Source organism: Aethalodelphis obliquidens, unplaced genomic scaffold, assembly GCF_003676395.1.
Source record: "Aethalodelphis obliquidens isolate GAN/ISIS:26980383/991018 unplaced genomic scaffold, ASM367639v1 scaffold9, whole genome shotgun sequence".
In the NCBI taxonomy this organism is placed as follows: Eukaryota; Metazoa; Chordata; class Mammalia; order Artiodactyla; family Delphinidae; genus Aethalodelphis; species Aethalodelphis obliquidens.
Window position 1 is genome coordinate 7,134,531 of NW_020837953.1, and position 15,315 is coordinate 7,149,845.

At 44.6% G+C, this 15,315-nt stretch overlaps 1 protein-coding gene and 1 pseudogene across 1 annotated transcript in view; one reads left to right on the forward strand and one right to left on the reverse strand.

The window, feature by feature from the left end:
- Nucleotides 1–694: 694 nt before the first annotated feature.
- CIMAP2 (ciliary microtubule associated protein 2) overlaps nt 695–15,315 on the reverse strand; it is a 25,808-nt gene continuing 11,187 nt past the window's right edge. The window contains exons 11-12 of the mRNA XM_027110732.1: nt 11,842–11,975; nt 695–1,805 (exon numbers count right to left, since the gene is read on the reverse strand). Of these exons, the coding sequence (XP_026966533.1) occupies nt 1,733–1,805; nt 11,842–11,975 (207 nt within the window). The 3' untranslated portion in view covers nt 695–1,732. The remainder of the gene's footprint in view (nt 1,806–11,841; nt 11,976–15,315) is intronic.
- LOC113622354 (charged multivesicular body protein 4b pseudogene) lies at nt 12,870–13,727 on the forward strand (annotated as a pseudogene).

A 15,315-nucleotide genomic window follows, 5' to 3' on the forward strand; every position in this document is an offset into this window, starting at 1 on the left:
CACTACTGGGCATATACCCAGAGAAAACCATAATTCAAAGAGACACATGCACCCCAATGTTCGTTGCAGCACTATTTACAATAACCAGGTCATGGAAGCAACCTAAATGCCCATCGACAGACAAATGGATAAGGAAGATGTGGTACATATATACAATGGAATATTACTCAGCCATAAAAAGGAACGAAATTGAGTCATTTGTTGAGACGTGGATGGATCTAGAGACTGTCATACAGAGTGAAGTAAGTCAGAAAGAGAAAAACAAATATCGTATATTAACGCATGTATGTGGAACCTAGAAAAATGGTACAGATGAACCAGTTTGCAGGGCAGAAGTTGAGACACAGATGTAGAGAACAAACATATGGACACCAAAGGGGGATAACGCCAGGAGGGTGGGGATGGTGGTGTGCTGAATTGGGTGATTGGGATTGACATGTATACACTGATGGGTATAAAATTGATGACTAATAAGAACTTGCTGTATAAAAAAAGTAATAATAAAAAAAATTACTAGGATTTTGATTGGTATTGAATCTATAATTGAATTTGAGGGAATTGGCATCTTAACAACATTGAGTCTTTTGATCCATGATTATGGTATATCTCTCCCTTTACTTAGGTCTTCTTTAATTTCTCTCAGCAGAGAGAAATTTTATAGTTTTCACTGTACAAGTCTTATACCTCTTTTGTCAAATTTATACCTAAGTATTTGATAGTTTTGATGCTATTATATATGGCATTTTCAGTTTTTGGTTGTTTATTGCTAGTGTATAGCAATATTTGATTTGGGTATTTGATCTTATTTCCTGAAACGTTGCAGACTTATTAGACCTACTTGCACCTAGTTTGGCTTATCAACCTTTTTGAGGATTCAGTAGTATCTTTTTTTCGATAGACCACATGCCTGTGAATAAATTCAGTTTTACTTCTCCCAAAACAGTCATTTTGACATGAGTGACGAAGTAACTTCTGTAAGGCACTCATGCTCTTAAGATTGTTTGAAGTATTTTTTATCATTATGTGAGTTTTGTGGCTGAGGTTGTGAGTCTGTCTCCTCTTTTCTAAAGACAACACACTCCTGCCATCCCACCCAATCTCTCACTGTCCAAAAACATTGAGGGCAGAAGCTCAGGACATTGTGACCAACCCGCACAGACCCACCTCTGGGCTAGACTGGCGTGCCCACGAGTTCTGACTTTGGGAGTGGAACTGTTTGTTCCCAATGGCTGCATGATTCCTGGAGGTCAGCAGCCTCCTCATGGCATTTGGCCCTGCTGAGCTTCCAGGAGCATCCTGGGATGGAGATGGAGTATTCCCAGAGAGGGCCTACAGCCACCTTAGGACATAAGCTCCACTCTCCCAACTCTCTTTGGGTTTTACTGATCAGGGATCCAAGGACTTTGGCTTTAGAATAAAAGGGGTTCCAAGAGTGTCAACCACATTCCACCCCTTTAGTCCATCTGCTGTCTGGCTCCCATGTTCATGTCAGTAGCCAATTCTCAGGATAATTGATCTCTCATATCAAAAGATATCTGGCCCAGCAGACATCACGACCTCCCGGTAGACATCTCCAGCAAAAGTGATCCCACCACACCTCTCCCCTCTTCCAGGCATTCCCATGTGTCCTTTCTCCAAGACCCCCCATTCCCACTCCTACCCTCCCATCCCCAGATCTGTCTTCAGGCCTTTGGGTCCTCCGGTCACTGCAGGCTGTCCTTCATGTGCGACTTTAAGGAATAGGATCTGAATTGTAATCCACAGCTGGAGAGCACTTCCCCCTAGTAAAAGGTGTGATTCTTTCCCTTTAAAAGACAGAGAAAGAGAAAATGGAACTGGTCCCTTGGAAGAGATTGAGTCCCCCATCCCTGGAGGGGCACCCACAGGGGATGAACAGGGTGCTTCCTAGGGGATCCTACATTAGTTGAGAGGCCAAAATTGATAACCTCTAGAGCTTTTCCAACAAAACAGCCTGGTTCTAAGGAGGAAATTCCTCTGCTATGCACCTACTTTGGCTCATCAGAGCCCCCAAACCGGTTTGTAAGAACTTCAAATACAAAATCCTAGCACCTAAAAGACCATCCCAATAGGGAGACTGAGGGTCACAAAAAGGAGGGAACTTGTCTGAGGTCACGCTGATGACCAGAATTCCAGCCCAGATCCCCTGACCACAGTCTAACATCCCTCCCATTGCTCGGATTCTTTCCTAAGGGTGGAACCATGAGGACTCTCTCTGGTTTCATCTCAGAAGCCATTTGGAAGGTGGCATTTTATAAGAACCCCTTGCTTTGTGTGTCCAACAGCATATACCAGCCATTATGGTGCACACATGTATGTGTTTGTTCGTTGTCTGTCTTTCCCACCAAGACGTAAACTTGATGAAGACAGGACTTTGATGTCTTTATTGATATTTCCCCTATGCCTAGACTGTTTCAGATGCTTGAAAGGTGGTGTCCACAAATATCTGTCAAAGGAAGGCAGGCAGGAGGGCGGGCTTACAGGGCCAAAGAGGCCTTTATGATGATCTGGTGGGTCTCCGTGCCTTCTGCTCTTCAGTCCTCCCCAGCCCACTGCCCCTGGCCTGGCTCAGAGCCTCAGCTCTCACCTGACACTAAGTCGGCCTCCTTGTCTCCATCCGGCCCCATCCCACTCCCCTACCCAACAATGCCACAGAGTACGTCTTTAAAACACAAGAGTTACTTCCCATTTAAACCCTTTTGAGGGTCCGGAAGAAAATATTTGCACAATACATGTCTGATAAAGGATGTATGCCTGGAATATATAAAGGACTCTCAACACTTAATAGAAGAAAACAAGTAACCGTTTTTTAAAATGTGTAAAAGAAGAGATATGGAGGAGGTACATGGAAAAATGCCCAACATCTTGTCGTTAGAGAAATGCAAATTCAAACCACAAGGAAATACCCCTATTAGGATGGCTAAATTTGGAAGGAAAAAAAGCCTTATAATACCAAATGTTGACAAGAATGTAAAGCAATTAGATCCACATACATTGTTAGTGGGAATACAATCTTTTCAGAAAATAGTTGGGCAGTTTCTTATAAAGTTATACATACATTTATCAAGTGACCTAGAAATCCTACTCTAGATATTTCCCAAAGAAGAACGAAAGCATATGTCTACATGAAGACCTATATGGGACTGCTTATAGCAGCTTTATTCAAAATTGCCCAGACTGGAAACAACCCAAATGGCCCTCTCCTTGAAAGTGGATAAACTGTGGTATATCCATTCAAGAGAACACAAGTCAGCATTAAAAAGCAACAAACTGCTAATATAAGCAACAGTATGGATGAATCTCAAGAACACCATGCAAAATGAAAGAAACAAGATTCTACATACGGCATGATTCCATTTATATGACATTCTGGAAAAGGCAAAACTATAGGGCTGGTAATCACATCAGTAGTTGCCAGGGGCTGGGGCCTACAAATGGCACGAGGAAACTTTTAGGGGTGATGGTAATATCCTTTATCTTGCTTGTTTGGGTGATTAATTACATGACTATATACATTTGTCAAAACTCACAGAACTGGAAAAAAGATCTCATAGAGCTATATACCTAAAAAGGGTGAATTTTACTGGCTGTAAGTTTTACTATTATAAATCTAACTTTTACAAAAATCCTTCTGTGGCTTCTCACAGGTCAGATAAAGTCTGAGCAGCTTAGCTTCACAGTCAAGCCCTCTAAGGACTGACCTAACCAATCTCACCTGCCTTATTCTCTGCGATTCCCCTTTACACACTCCATACATCATCCGAATCGAACCATCTAGGGTTTTCCGGACAGGTCCTGAGCTTTTTGGCTTCCTTTCCTTTGTTCATGCTCTTTCCTTTGTCCTAATTTTTCTCCTCCCTGAAAGAAGTGAACACTTGTGGAAAGAACACAGCTTGGAACCCTGGGGAAGGGGGACTCTGTGCTGAATTTCCTAAGAGTCCCCCTTTCCTGTTCAAACTTCCAAATCTCCCACCAAAGCAGCATGCACAGAGGCCCAGGAGGTCCAAGGGGAGTGACCAGGTGTGAGCAGGTGGGGCGAGGACAGGAAGACTGGCCATGGTGAAGGCTATCTGTGCCTTAGCCTTCCTGGGTTCAAAGGGCCTTCTCTCCTGGTCTCACCCTCCAGAACGCTGTGGGTAAAAGAGTGGGGAGAGCACTCTGGACATAGAAAAGTCCCAGGCCCCTCCTGCCCTCATCCTTCTCACCCTACCCTGTAACTGTAGAACGGGGGTTGAGTGCCTTCCCCAGAAATGTGGGAGCCACTCTGGGACAGAACTGCTGTCTGTCTGGTTCTCTTCTGCCATGTCCCAAGATGTGCCTGCCACATAGCAAGTTCTCAGTTCATTTTTGAAGATTACATGCATGAATGCTGTTGCCTAGCAGCAGCTTTAGGAAATCCCTTTCTCTCCCCAAATTTCAGTTGTCTCAACTGAAAAACATTGAGAGTAATTCCTACCTTTTAAAGTTATCGTATACAGTAAATACATATAAAATCGCTTCGAATATTATAAATATACTCTAGTGATATAAGAATTTATTATTATTATTGTTATAAAAATGGATACTTACGATTTCAATTTCAGATTTCTGGACAAGGAATGTGACTTTAGTTAAAAATATGAAAAAGTTAGTATGCCTACTGAAGTGTTTAGGGGGAAGTATTGGTGTCTGCCATCTACTTTGAAATGTATCAGATTGTAAGGTAATTAATAGATGGGTAGAAGGATGATCATAGACAGGTGATTCATAGATTAACAGACAGGAAGCTATGTCATAAAACAAGAAGAATAAAACATTAACGGTAGAATCTAAGTGATGCATATACAAGGGTACACTGTAAAATCCTTTCTATTTTGGTGTACGTTTACATTTTTCGTAAAAAAATGTCAAGTGAAAAAACTTAGGCGCTTCTGACAGATCGAACTGGAAGTTTCCTTTGCGTGGAGCACTGACTCATCCTTTAACAAATATGCACTGAGCTCCTTCTACACGTGCCAGCCAGACGCTGGAGTTTGAGAATAGAGAAGTTCTGTGTAGTAGGGACCACAGGCATGTGAATAAATAATTACAATATAAAGGGAAAGTGCTCCAAACTGGGAATGCACAAGAGGCTGAGAATAAAGAGGCATCGTCTGGAAAAATCAGGGAAGCCTTCATATTTAAGCAGAGTTGTGGAGGATAAATAGGAATTTTCCAGACAGAAACTAGGAGAAGAGTGTTTCAAGAACAGATCGCAGTGTGGCCAGAGCGTGGCCTGGCTGGAGTGCAAAGCGAGCATGTCCACACGGCCAGAGGGTGGCCAGATGGAGTAAAGAGACCAGGCTGTAAGAGCCAGAAAGGTGACCAGGTGGAAACCTTGCTCCATGGGTCCATCAGCCACATTTATGAAGCACCTCCTATGTGTATAGCTCTAAATAATGGAAAGCAAAAGGCTGCCTTTCCACACGGGAGTCAAATCCCAGGCTGCCTCGCTGGAAGCCCAGAACCAGCGGTTTGGCAGGAAGAAGCAGGTGAGGCTTGGCAGTGACAGGTGAGAAAGATTAGCTGTCACTACACATTCCAGAAGGAGACTTTACAACTCTCCCACACACGCCCTCCCTCGCCTGGACTGAAGACAGCAAATTGTTCAAGGCCAAGTTGTGTTCCACACCCATGGCCTCTGCAAACCTGGCCAAGGAGGAGAGGCTGAAGTACAGGACCTGAGTCAGAGCCCTGGTCCCCGCCCTGCCTGTTTGGCTGCAGGCCTCTGAGCCATTTCCCCCACCTCTGCAGGCACTCACGTATAAGATGGGAAGACAGCCCTGACCATCGCTCTTTGCCTTTCTACGGCAGCCTCGCAGTCTGTGGACCCTACACTTTTCCATCCACACCCACGCTGAGTCGTGGCCCGCATCCTACAGCCGAAGCAGGGATTGACAATAGCACATCAACATGGAGGAGTTGTGAGGCCCCAGTGAGAGCACCTCCTTCCAGACTCGACTTGTTCTCATTAATTCTTTACTTCTGCCTTAGTTTTAAATTTATTTTGACTTTTTTAAACTTCTAGAGTAGAATGATTGCTTCTGTTGGTTTCAATCTTTCATATTTAATATTAAAAGCTATTAAAGCTATGAATTTTCCTCTAATGGGTGCTTTGACAATATTACATAGGTTTTGATATAGAGTTTTTATTGTAATTAATTTCTAAATGGACTGTAATTTCAAACTAGATTTTCTCTTAGACCCAAGAGCTTTTAAGAAGACTACTTACTAGTTTCCAAGTACTTGGTTTTGAGGGTTATCCTTTTATTGTTAATGTCTTGTTTTATTGTACTCTGTTTAGAAAAAGTAACCTAAAATTTTCTATGTAGGGTGTTTTTAATTTAGATATTTTAAATGAAATTTTCTTAGAAGATTAACTTTTATAAGTGTTCCATGAATATCTGAAAATGATGTGGAGTAAAACACACCTATTCAAATCCTCTAAATAATTATTTACATGTCCTTATCTGTCAAATTCTCAGGTCTATTAAGAATTCCCGGGCTTCCCTGGTGGCGCAGTGGTTGAGAGTCTGCCTGCCAATGCAGGGGACACGGGTTCGTGCCCCGGTCCGGGAGGACCCTGCATGCCTTGGAGCGGCTGGGCCCGTGAGCCATGGCCGCTGAGCCTGCGCGTCCGGAGCCTGTATTCCGCAAGGGGAGAGGTCACAACAGTGAGAGGCCCGTGTACCGCAAAAAAAAAAAAAAAAAAAAAGGAATTCCCATTATGATTGTGGGAGTTTGTTGCTGTTATTTTGAGTGTGTGAAGGTTCACAGTTTTTATAACTTCTTCATGGATTTCATTGTTTACCATGATTAAATACTCATCTTTGTCCCATTTAATATTTTTGCCTTGAATTCTATTTTGCTTGGTATTTGTATTACCACTTTTTGCTGTTGTTCACATTTATCTGGTAAATCATAGCTAGATATATTCTTACATTTTATGTCTTCCCCTTTGTTGAGCTCCTATGCTAATTCATTTTTCACTTGCAGTATATCCCCCAGTAATATTTTCAGAAAAGATACATTTGGTATACATCCCAAATTCTTGTGCATCTCTATTTGCCCATGAATGATAGTTTGGCTACATAGAGAATTCTAGTCTCAAGTCTTTTTCTTGTTGTATAAACAGTGTTTTCTATCATTCATGTTTCAGAAGAGAGGCCCAAAACATGTCTCATTGTCTTTTATCTAGATCGTAGGTTATTTGTCTTCTTAGATCTGACATCTCCAAGATTTTTATTTTACTTTTGAAACTCAGAAATTTCACCACACTTTTAGTGGATTGAATGCATATATTAACCTCCAACCCTCCTGAAATCTCACTAAAACAGGAGTAAAGGAATACACATTTAAAATCATATACCCACAAGGACAAAAAGCATAGAAGCAGCAGCAGTAAGAGAGAATATTTAGGAAGTTGAAAAGCAGATGGAAGAATGGTAACTATGTTAGCATACCCAAGAAAGCTAAATCCTAAAATAGAAGAAGTTAAAGCTAAGAATTCCCTCACTCCAAAAGACCGAGGAATTGGCAGCACTAGGTACCTCTGGAATTGGGAGTGCACCAACACAAGGGTATGGATTGAATGTCTGTGTAATATCAACTTCCCTCTCCACTCTCTGCAGCCAGATGAATACCCTTCATAAATGAAGATTGCAGAATTTATTCTCTGGAGACAGAGAGGTTCTCTGTACAGGATGATACCGGGAAGAGTTGATGTCACGAGTATCCTATTTAAAACAGGGAATCAAATGGGAGTTTGATCACTAAATATTGAGATCTCTAAGTTCTTCTCCCCCACGTAACATTCTGGCAGCCAGGTTTACATCTCTCAGAAGAGCTTTCTCCAGCCAAGGCCAAGAGAAAAAGATCTAACAACACCGACACTGAAATTCCCCCAGTGAAAACACTCAGCTTGGTCATGCTATGGTGAACCAATGGTCAACAAGTGCCCCAGAGTCTCTAGCAGGATTTTCAATTAGACATGAGTGCACTGTCAAGGATCACCAGATATTTGAGAAAAATCTCTGATATGGAAGATTGAGGCCAAAACAAACACGTGGGAAAAAAAATTGAAACAGAAGGAGACTATGTCAGGCAAATTTGTCTTAATAATATCTTCAAAGGATAAGAAAGCATTGTATCCATGAAATATGAGCATGTTGTTACTAAAAGGAACATTCAGAAAACAAAAATAATTCTTAGAAATTAAAATATGAACTCAGAAATAAAAAACTCAGTGAATGAATGAGAGAACATTTCTCATCACCTGAAAACAGTCAGCGGCGCAGCAATACTCAGGGCAGAACCAAGCACAGAACAGGTCTTTCAAATGAATCAATCCATGAAAGAGCATATAAGGAAATCCTTCTTCCCAACTTATGACTTACCTTCTGTGCCTCGTGGCAAAGTCCTCCTGACCCAAGAGTCCAATGGAGTTGGGGCTTCATGAACAATGAACCTGAGTCCCAGTGAGAATCATGCACTGGCCTGACCATCAGACACCCACAGGCACCTGATGGTTGGCTTCCATTCGGTAGCATTCATAAGCCTTAATTATGCCCAGCCATGTCCTCTAGGGTATAAAGTATTTCCCTTTTACAGATGGGAAAACTGAGGTCTGGAAGACAAAGGGTGACTCTTGGCTAGAGATGGGTCCACAAGAACCCATAATTGGTGTAGTCTGCCTCAAGAGTTCTTGTCCTTTTTTTATTTGTTTTTTTCTAATTATAAAAATAATATATGTTTACTTTGAAAACTTCAAACATTTCAGAAATAAAACAAGGTAGAATGCAAAAGACCCCCCAGGTGTCACCATGGTCAACAGTCTGGGGTCTAGTCCTCCATGGTGTGTTGTCAAATGCATGTGGCAATGCATTTGTTGATGGGATTGTTAGTCTCCTATTTTTTAATATTCATATGTATTTACTCTTTCAGACAAAGCTTATAATAAATGTATTCAATTCCCCCTACCAACCCCCTTACAATTTGATTAAAAATGGCACTAAATGTGTACATCAATGGGGAGAATTACTATTTTTTCAATATTGAGCCTTTCCATCCATGAACCTGGTATTCGCTCCAGTTATTCAGGCCTTCTTTAACATCTTTTAGTAAAGGTTTATATTTTTCTCCATTTATGCCTTGAATATACTTGATTAAGTTTATCCCAATGCATTGCATTGTGTAGCTCATAAGAATAGAATCTTTTTCTCAATTAAGTTTTCTATTTGTTGTGGCTGCAGAATCAAAGGAAACTATTTACACACTTTATTGCACTTGCTTCCTTACTTTGCAGTTTTAAAATGAACTCTCGGGACTTCCCTGGTGGCGCAGTGGTAAAGAATCCGCCTGCCAATGGAGGGGACATGGGTTTGATCCCTGGTCTGGGAAGATCCCACATGCCGTGGAGCAACTAAGCCTGCGTGCCACAACTACTGAGCCCGTGTGCTACAACTACTGAAGCCTGCACACCTAGAGCCTGTACTCCTCAGCAAGAGAAGCCGCCGCAATGAGAAGCTCACACACAGCGATGAAGAGTAGCCCCTGCTCGCCACAACTAGAGAAAGCCCACATGCAGCAATGAAGACCCCACGCAGCCAAAAATAAATTATTTTTTTTAAAAAAAGAGTGAATTTAAATAAATAAATAAAATGAACTCTCTTGGATTTCTTTAGGTAAACACACATACCATTATAAATTGTGATGATTTTGCTCTTCTTTACCAATATTTTTATTTCTTGTCTTACTACATTTGCTAGAACCTCCAGAACAATGTTGAATAATGCCACTGATATAGGCATCCCTGTTTCGTTCTTGACTTCATGAGAAACCTTTGGTATTTCACTGTCACATTTAACGTTTTTGGCCCCTACTTTCAAAGCTCCCACCCTCCCTCAGGGTGAAATGCCCTCCTGTTTCTCCCTGTCTCTATCAAATCTCCATCTTAGTAGTCTTTTCCTTGGGTCTTTGACAACAAAGGGTGATTTAAGCCATTGTAGTTTCTTTTCCTGGGTGATGTGCATTTTCAGCCTCTGTAAAGAACTTACCCCTTGTCCCCAATGTTCACTGCAGCACTATTTACAATAGCCAGGTCATGGAAGCAACCTAAATGTCCATCGACAGATGAATGGATAAAGATGTGGCACATATATACAATGGAATATTACTCAGCCATAAAAAGGAACGAAATTGGGTCATTTGTTGAGACGTGGATGGATCTAGAGACTGTCATACAGAGTGAAGTAAGTCAGAAAGCAAAAAAAAAAATCTTATATTAATGCATATATGTGGAACCTAGAAAAATGGTACAGATGAACTGGTTTGCAGGGCAGAAATTGAGACACAGATGTAGAGAGTAAACGCATGGACACTAAGGGGGGAAAGCGGCGGGGGTGTGTATGTGTGTGTGTGTGTGTGATGAATTGGGAGATTGGGATTGACATGTATACACTGATGTGTATAAAATGGATGACTAATAAAAACTGCTCTATAAGAAAATTAAATAAAATTAAAAACTTTAAAAAAAAAAAAAAAGAACTTACCCTTGTATTAACAAGACGGAATTCGGCCAAGGCCTAGCAGCAGCTAAGGACCCGGGAAGCCAGCACTTACAACATACCTACAAAACATCATCCACAGGGCAGGGCACATTTACATGCATTATGGCCTTCAGTCCTTAAAGCAGACTCTACAAGGTGGTTATTTTGTTTACTCTCACTTTTCAGATGAAAGTCTGTCTCCAAGTAACATGTCCTAGGTCGCACAGCTGAGTAGTAGACACAGAATTCTAAGCCAGTTTACAAGGGAAGTCCTGTAGCACTCACGCAACGGGAGAGGCCGCGGCAGTGAGAGGCCCACATACCGCAAAAAGAAAAAAAAAAAAAAGAAGACACAGGTCTACTTTGATAAAAATATTTAAAAGCTGGGGTTTTTTTGTTGTTGTTTTTTTTTAACCTCTCACTGTTGTGGCCTCTCCCGTTGCGGAGCACAGGCTCCGGACGCACAGGCTCAGCGTTCATGGCTCACAGGCCCAGCCGCTCCGCGGCATGTGGGATCCTCCCGGACCGGGGCACGAACCCGTGTCCCCTGCATCGGCAGGCAGACCCCCAACCACTGCGCCACCAGGGAAGCCCTAAAAGCTGTTTTTAAATATTTAGATCTGGTCCCCCAGAATCTGGTCCTCATGCTCTCACCAGAATTTCCAATTCTAAAGTGCATGTTTATTCATATTTTAACATTTCTGAAGTTGAGATTACACGGCAATTGATGGTATCTTAGGTCAATAAGACACAGCGGCAGCTAACATTTGCAAGCTGTTTTACAGTTAGCCACAGTATTCCATGCGCTTTTTTCTTTAGGTTTCACAACAACTTCCTGAGGTGAGTTTTCCCAGCCCCGTTTTCAACACCAAGAAGCAGATTCCATGTGGTGATGCCATGCAAGGTAATCCTAGACTGTGTGGGTTGTGGGTGGAGGAGTTGCCTCGATGGAGTTCCTTTTCTCCTTACCACCAACTTTAGACAGAATATTCCATTTGGGTCTCCACCGTCTCCTGCTCATTGACAGCTGAGGGAAGTGAGGCGCAGAGAGGTTAAGCGATGTGCCCCACCTCACATAGCCAGTAAGCATCAGAGCCAGGATCTGAACTCTTTCCACTGCCACAGCTGTTTGCCTGGCACTAGGGGCGGCAGCTGTGCTCCCATGGGAACCAAGCACAAGATGCTGGAGCCCCCAGCCCAGCCCAGAGTAAGCCCCTCTGTGCCCTTGCCCCTCTGCTGGAGCTCCAGTGGCACTCACTGCATGAGCCTGTCCCGGGCTGGGTCCGAGAGGTAGCGCTTGGATCCACCCATGAACAGGGACCGGTATCGCTGCCGATGGTCCTTTGTCTCCATCAGCTGGGTGTTGAGGTAGCGACCCACACCCACGGGGTTCTGCACCAGGGAGAAGAGGCAGGACATTAACAAGCTGGATGTCTGGCTTGGAAACTTGATCTCAGGCCTCCTCCCCTCCCTCTAGGCTCCTCCTTACTCCATCTGTTACACAATGAATCGTGTTCCCCAAAGAGATGTGGAAGCCCTAATTCCCAGGACCTCAGAGTGTGAGCTTATTTGGAAATAGCTGCAGATGTAATCAATTAAGAGGATCTCATACCGGAGTAGGGTGGGTCCTTAATCCAATGTGACTAGTGTCCTCATAAGCAGAGACATACAGGGGGAAGATGGCCATACAACATGGAGGCAGAGGCTGGAGTGAGGCATTTACAAGCCAAGGAGTTCCAAGGATCGCCAGCCACCACCAGCAGCTGCAAAGAGGCCAGGAAGGATTCTCCCCTACAGGTTTCAGAGGAAATGCGGTTTTGTCGATACCTGGATTTCAGACTTCTGGCTCCCAGAACTGAGAGAGGATAAATTTCTGTTGTTTTAAGCCATCTAGTCTGTGATACTTTGTTAGGGCAGCTTTAGGAAATGAATACACCATCCCACCCAGAAACCCGGGTTGTAGTACAAGAAGCGCCAGTGGAGAGGTTCAGAGAGGAGATGTAGCCTGTCCAGAGTGACGAGTGAGGGCAGGAGAATGGCAGGACAGGAAGCTGCCGCTTGTAGAGAATCTGTCCCAAGGTCAGACTGGGTCCCCAAGCGAAGACTCTCTCCCCTTGGAGGAGGTGCAGGCTGGAGGTGAGAAAAGGAAGAATGTAGGGACCTGACCGTCTGGACCTCACAAGAACCGAGCAGGGCAGGGGGTGTGGGCACACTGGGGGCCAAGGCATCGCTCGGGAGACAAGGAGGTGGAGTGGAAGAGGGAGAGCTGGGGTGTGGGCCTGCGGGATGGGGCAGGGGGAGCTTAGTAGGAAGGCAGGTTCCAAGCAAGATGTTCCCAGGGAAACCAGGAGAAAGCCACAGCTTAAAAAAACACAGCTGTTCAGGAGGGCTGCGGCGGCAGGGGGTGGCAGGGCGGGGAGCGGGCAGCGCAGGCTGGCACGTCCAGCAGCAGCAGTGTCAGTGTTTGGGCAGCTGTTCGGGGCTGGAGGGGGTAAAGCCGGCAAGGGCGGCCCAACCCCCCCCCCCCCCCCCCACCGGGAGGCCATCCAGAGGCTTTGGAACACAGAGGAGATGCTAAGTAAGAAGTAAGAATTCCTGGAGAAGAAGATAGAGCAGGAGCTGATGGCCGCCAAGAAGCACGACACCAAAATCAAGCGTGCTGCCCTCTAGGCACTGAAGCGCAAAAAGAGGTATGGAAAGCAGTCGGTACAGATCAACAGCACGCTGTCAACCATCGAGTTCCAGCGAGAGTCCCTGGAGAATGCCAACACCAACACCGAGGTGCTCAAGAACGTGGGCTATGCCACCAAAGCCATGAAGGTTGCCCACGACAACACGGACGTCGATAAAGCTGATGAGTTAACGCAGGACATTGCTGACCAGCAGGAACCTGCAGAAGAAACTTCAACAGCTATTTCAAAATCTGTAGGCTTTGGAGAAGAGTTTGACGAGGAGGAGCTCGTGACAGAATTAGAAGAACTAGAACAGGAGGAACTAGACAAGAATATGCTGGAAATCAGTGGACCGGAAACAGTCCCTCTACCAAATGTTCCCTCTATATCCCTACCAACAAAACCCACCAAGAAGAAGGAAGAGGAAGACGACGACGTGAAGGAATTGGAGACCCGGGCTGGATCCACTTAACCGGTCCAGTGTGGGCTGGGCCCAGTTTGATGGCCTGCGCGGCGGGCAGGCACATGCGTGTGCAGGGCAGGCAGGTTCCATCACTCTCGAATCTTCCTCCAAAGAAGTAGGGCAGCATCACTGCTCACTCTGCATAGCATGGTCTGCACCCAGCGGGACAGGCAAGGGGCGGGGGAGGTGCCTGCTGTTTATAATGTTGACTTTCTGTAAAATAAACTGTATTTGCAAATCCAACATTGAGCTTCTGGACTACACTGACTCCACTGCTGAACCTCAATGGATAGGGTCGACCGTTTGCAGTTGAAATGACCTGAAAATGTAGCCTCTGTCCTTTTAAGTCAGCTGACTTGTCACACATTTCTTTGTAAGACTTGTATGGTACTGGCAGGAGTTGTTTTGTATTTTTTTAATAAATTTATTTATTTTGTTTAATTATTTTTGGCTGTGTTGGGTCTTCGTTGCTGCGCCCAGGCTTTCTCTAGTTGCGGCGAGCGGGGGCTACTCTTCGTTGCAGTGTGTGGGCTTCTCATTGCGGTGGTTTCTCTTGTTGTGGAGCATGGGCTCTAGGCACGCGGGCTTCAGTAGTTGTGGCACGCGGGCTCAGTAGTTGTGACACACGGGCTTAGTTGCTCCGTGGCATGTGGGATCTTCCCGGACCAGGAATCGAACCCGTGTCCCCTGCCTTGGCAGGCGGATTCTCAACCACTGCGCCACCAGGGAAGCCCAGGAGTTGTTGTTTAAAAGCCATAAGCTTGTCCTTAGCTGTAATAATGCATCTGATTTTGGTTTCCTTGAGAGCTGTATTTCTGTCCATCACCTGTGTACTGGCCCCTGTGTTTCCCACTCTGGCGCACTCCTCACTCCCACTCCCCTCGTCTTTTTGGAGTTTGTGACACTGATTTGAAACGGATGGTGTTCTCTTGAGAGCGCGTGAGATTGTTAGAGTTAAGTCCCAGCTATACATTTTTCTAACGTAGCTCTAAGGTCCTTGTTGCTGTTTGTGATAACTGATAGATAACTCATACATTTATAATCAGATGAAACTATGGTTTGCACTGTCTATTAAATATCTCAATTAATTAAAAAAAAAACAGCAGTTCAAAACCAGGCAAAACTAACCTGCACTACTGGAAGTCAGGAGAGGAACCACCTGACGGGGAGGGAGGTTGGGGGGGTGGCCCTGGGGTGCTGGAAACGTGCCCTTCAACCCTCTGTGGGGTGGTTACATGGTGAGTCCATTTTGTGACAATTCATGGAGCTCTTCACTTAGGACTCATGCTCCCTTCTGTATGGTTATTAGACCCCAGTAAAAGGTGGGCTTAAAAAATGAAGGACAGGAATGAGAAACGGAATGAGGCTGATGCCCAATGCCATCTGGTGCATGAAGAAGGCAGGCACACGAAGGCAAGAGCTTAGCTGTCTTACACGAACACCAACAAACCGAAGATTACGTCATATATGGGGGATGGCTGCCTCTGAGGAGGGGGAGGAGAGGGGAGGGGAAAGAGAGGAGAGGGGAGGGGGAGGAGAGGGGAGGGGAGGAGAGGAGAGGGGAGGGGGAGGAGAGGGGAGGGGAGGAGAGGGGAGG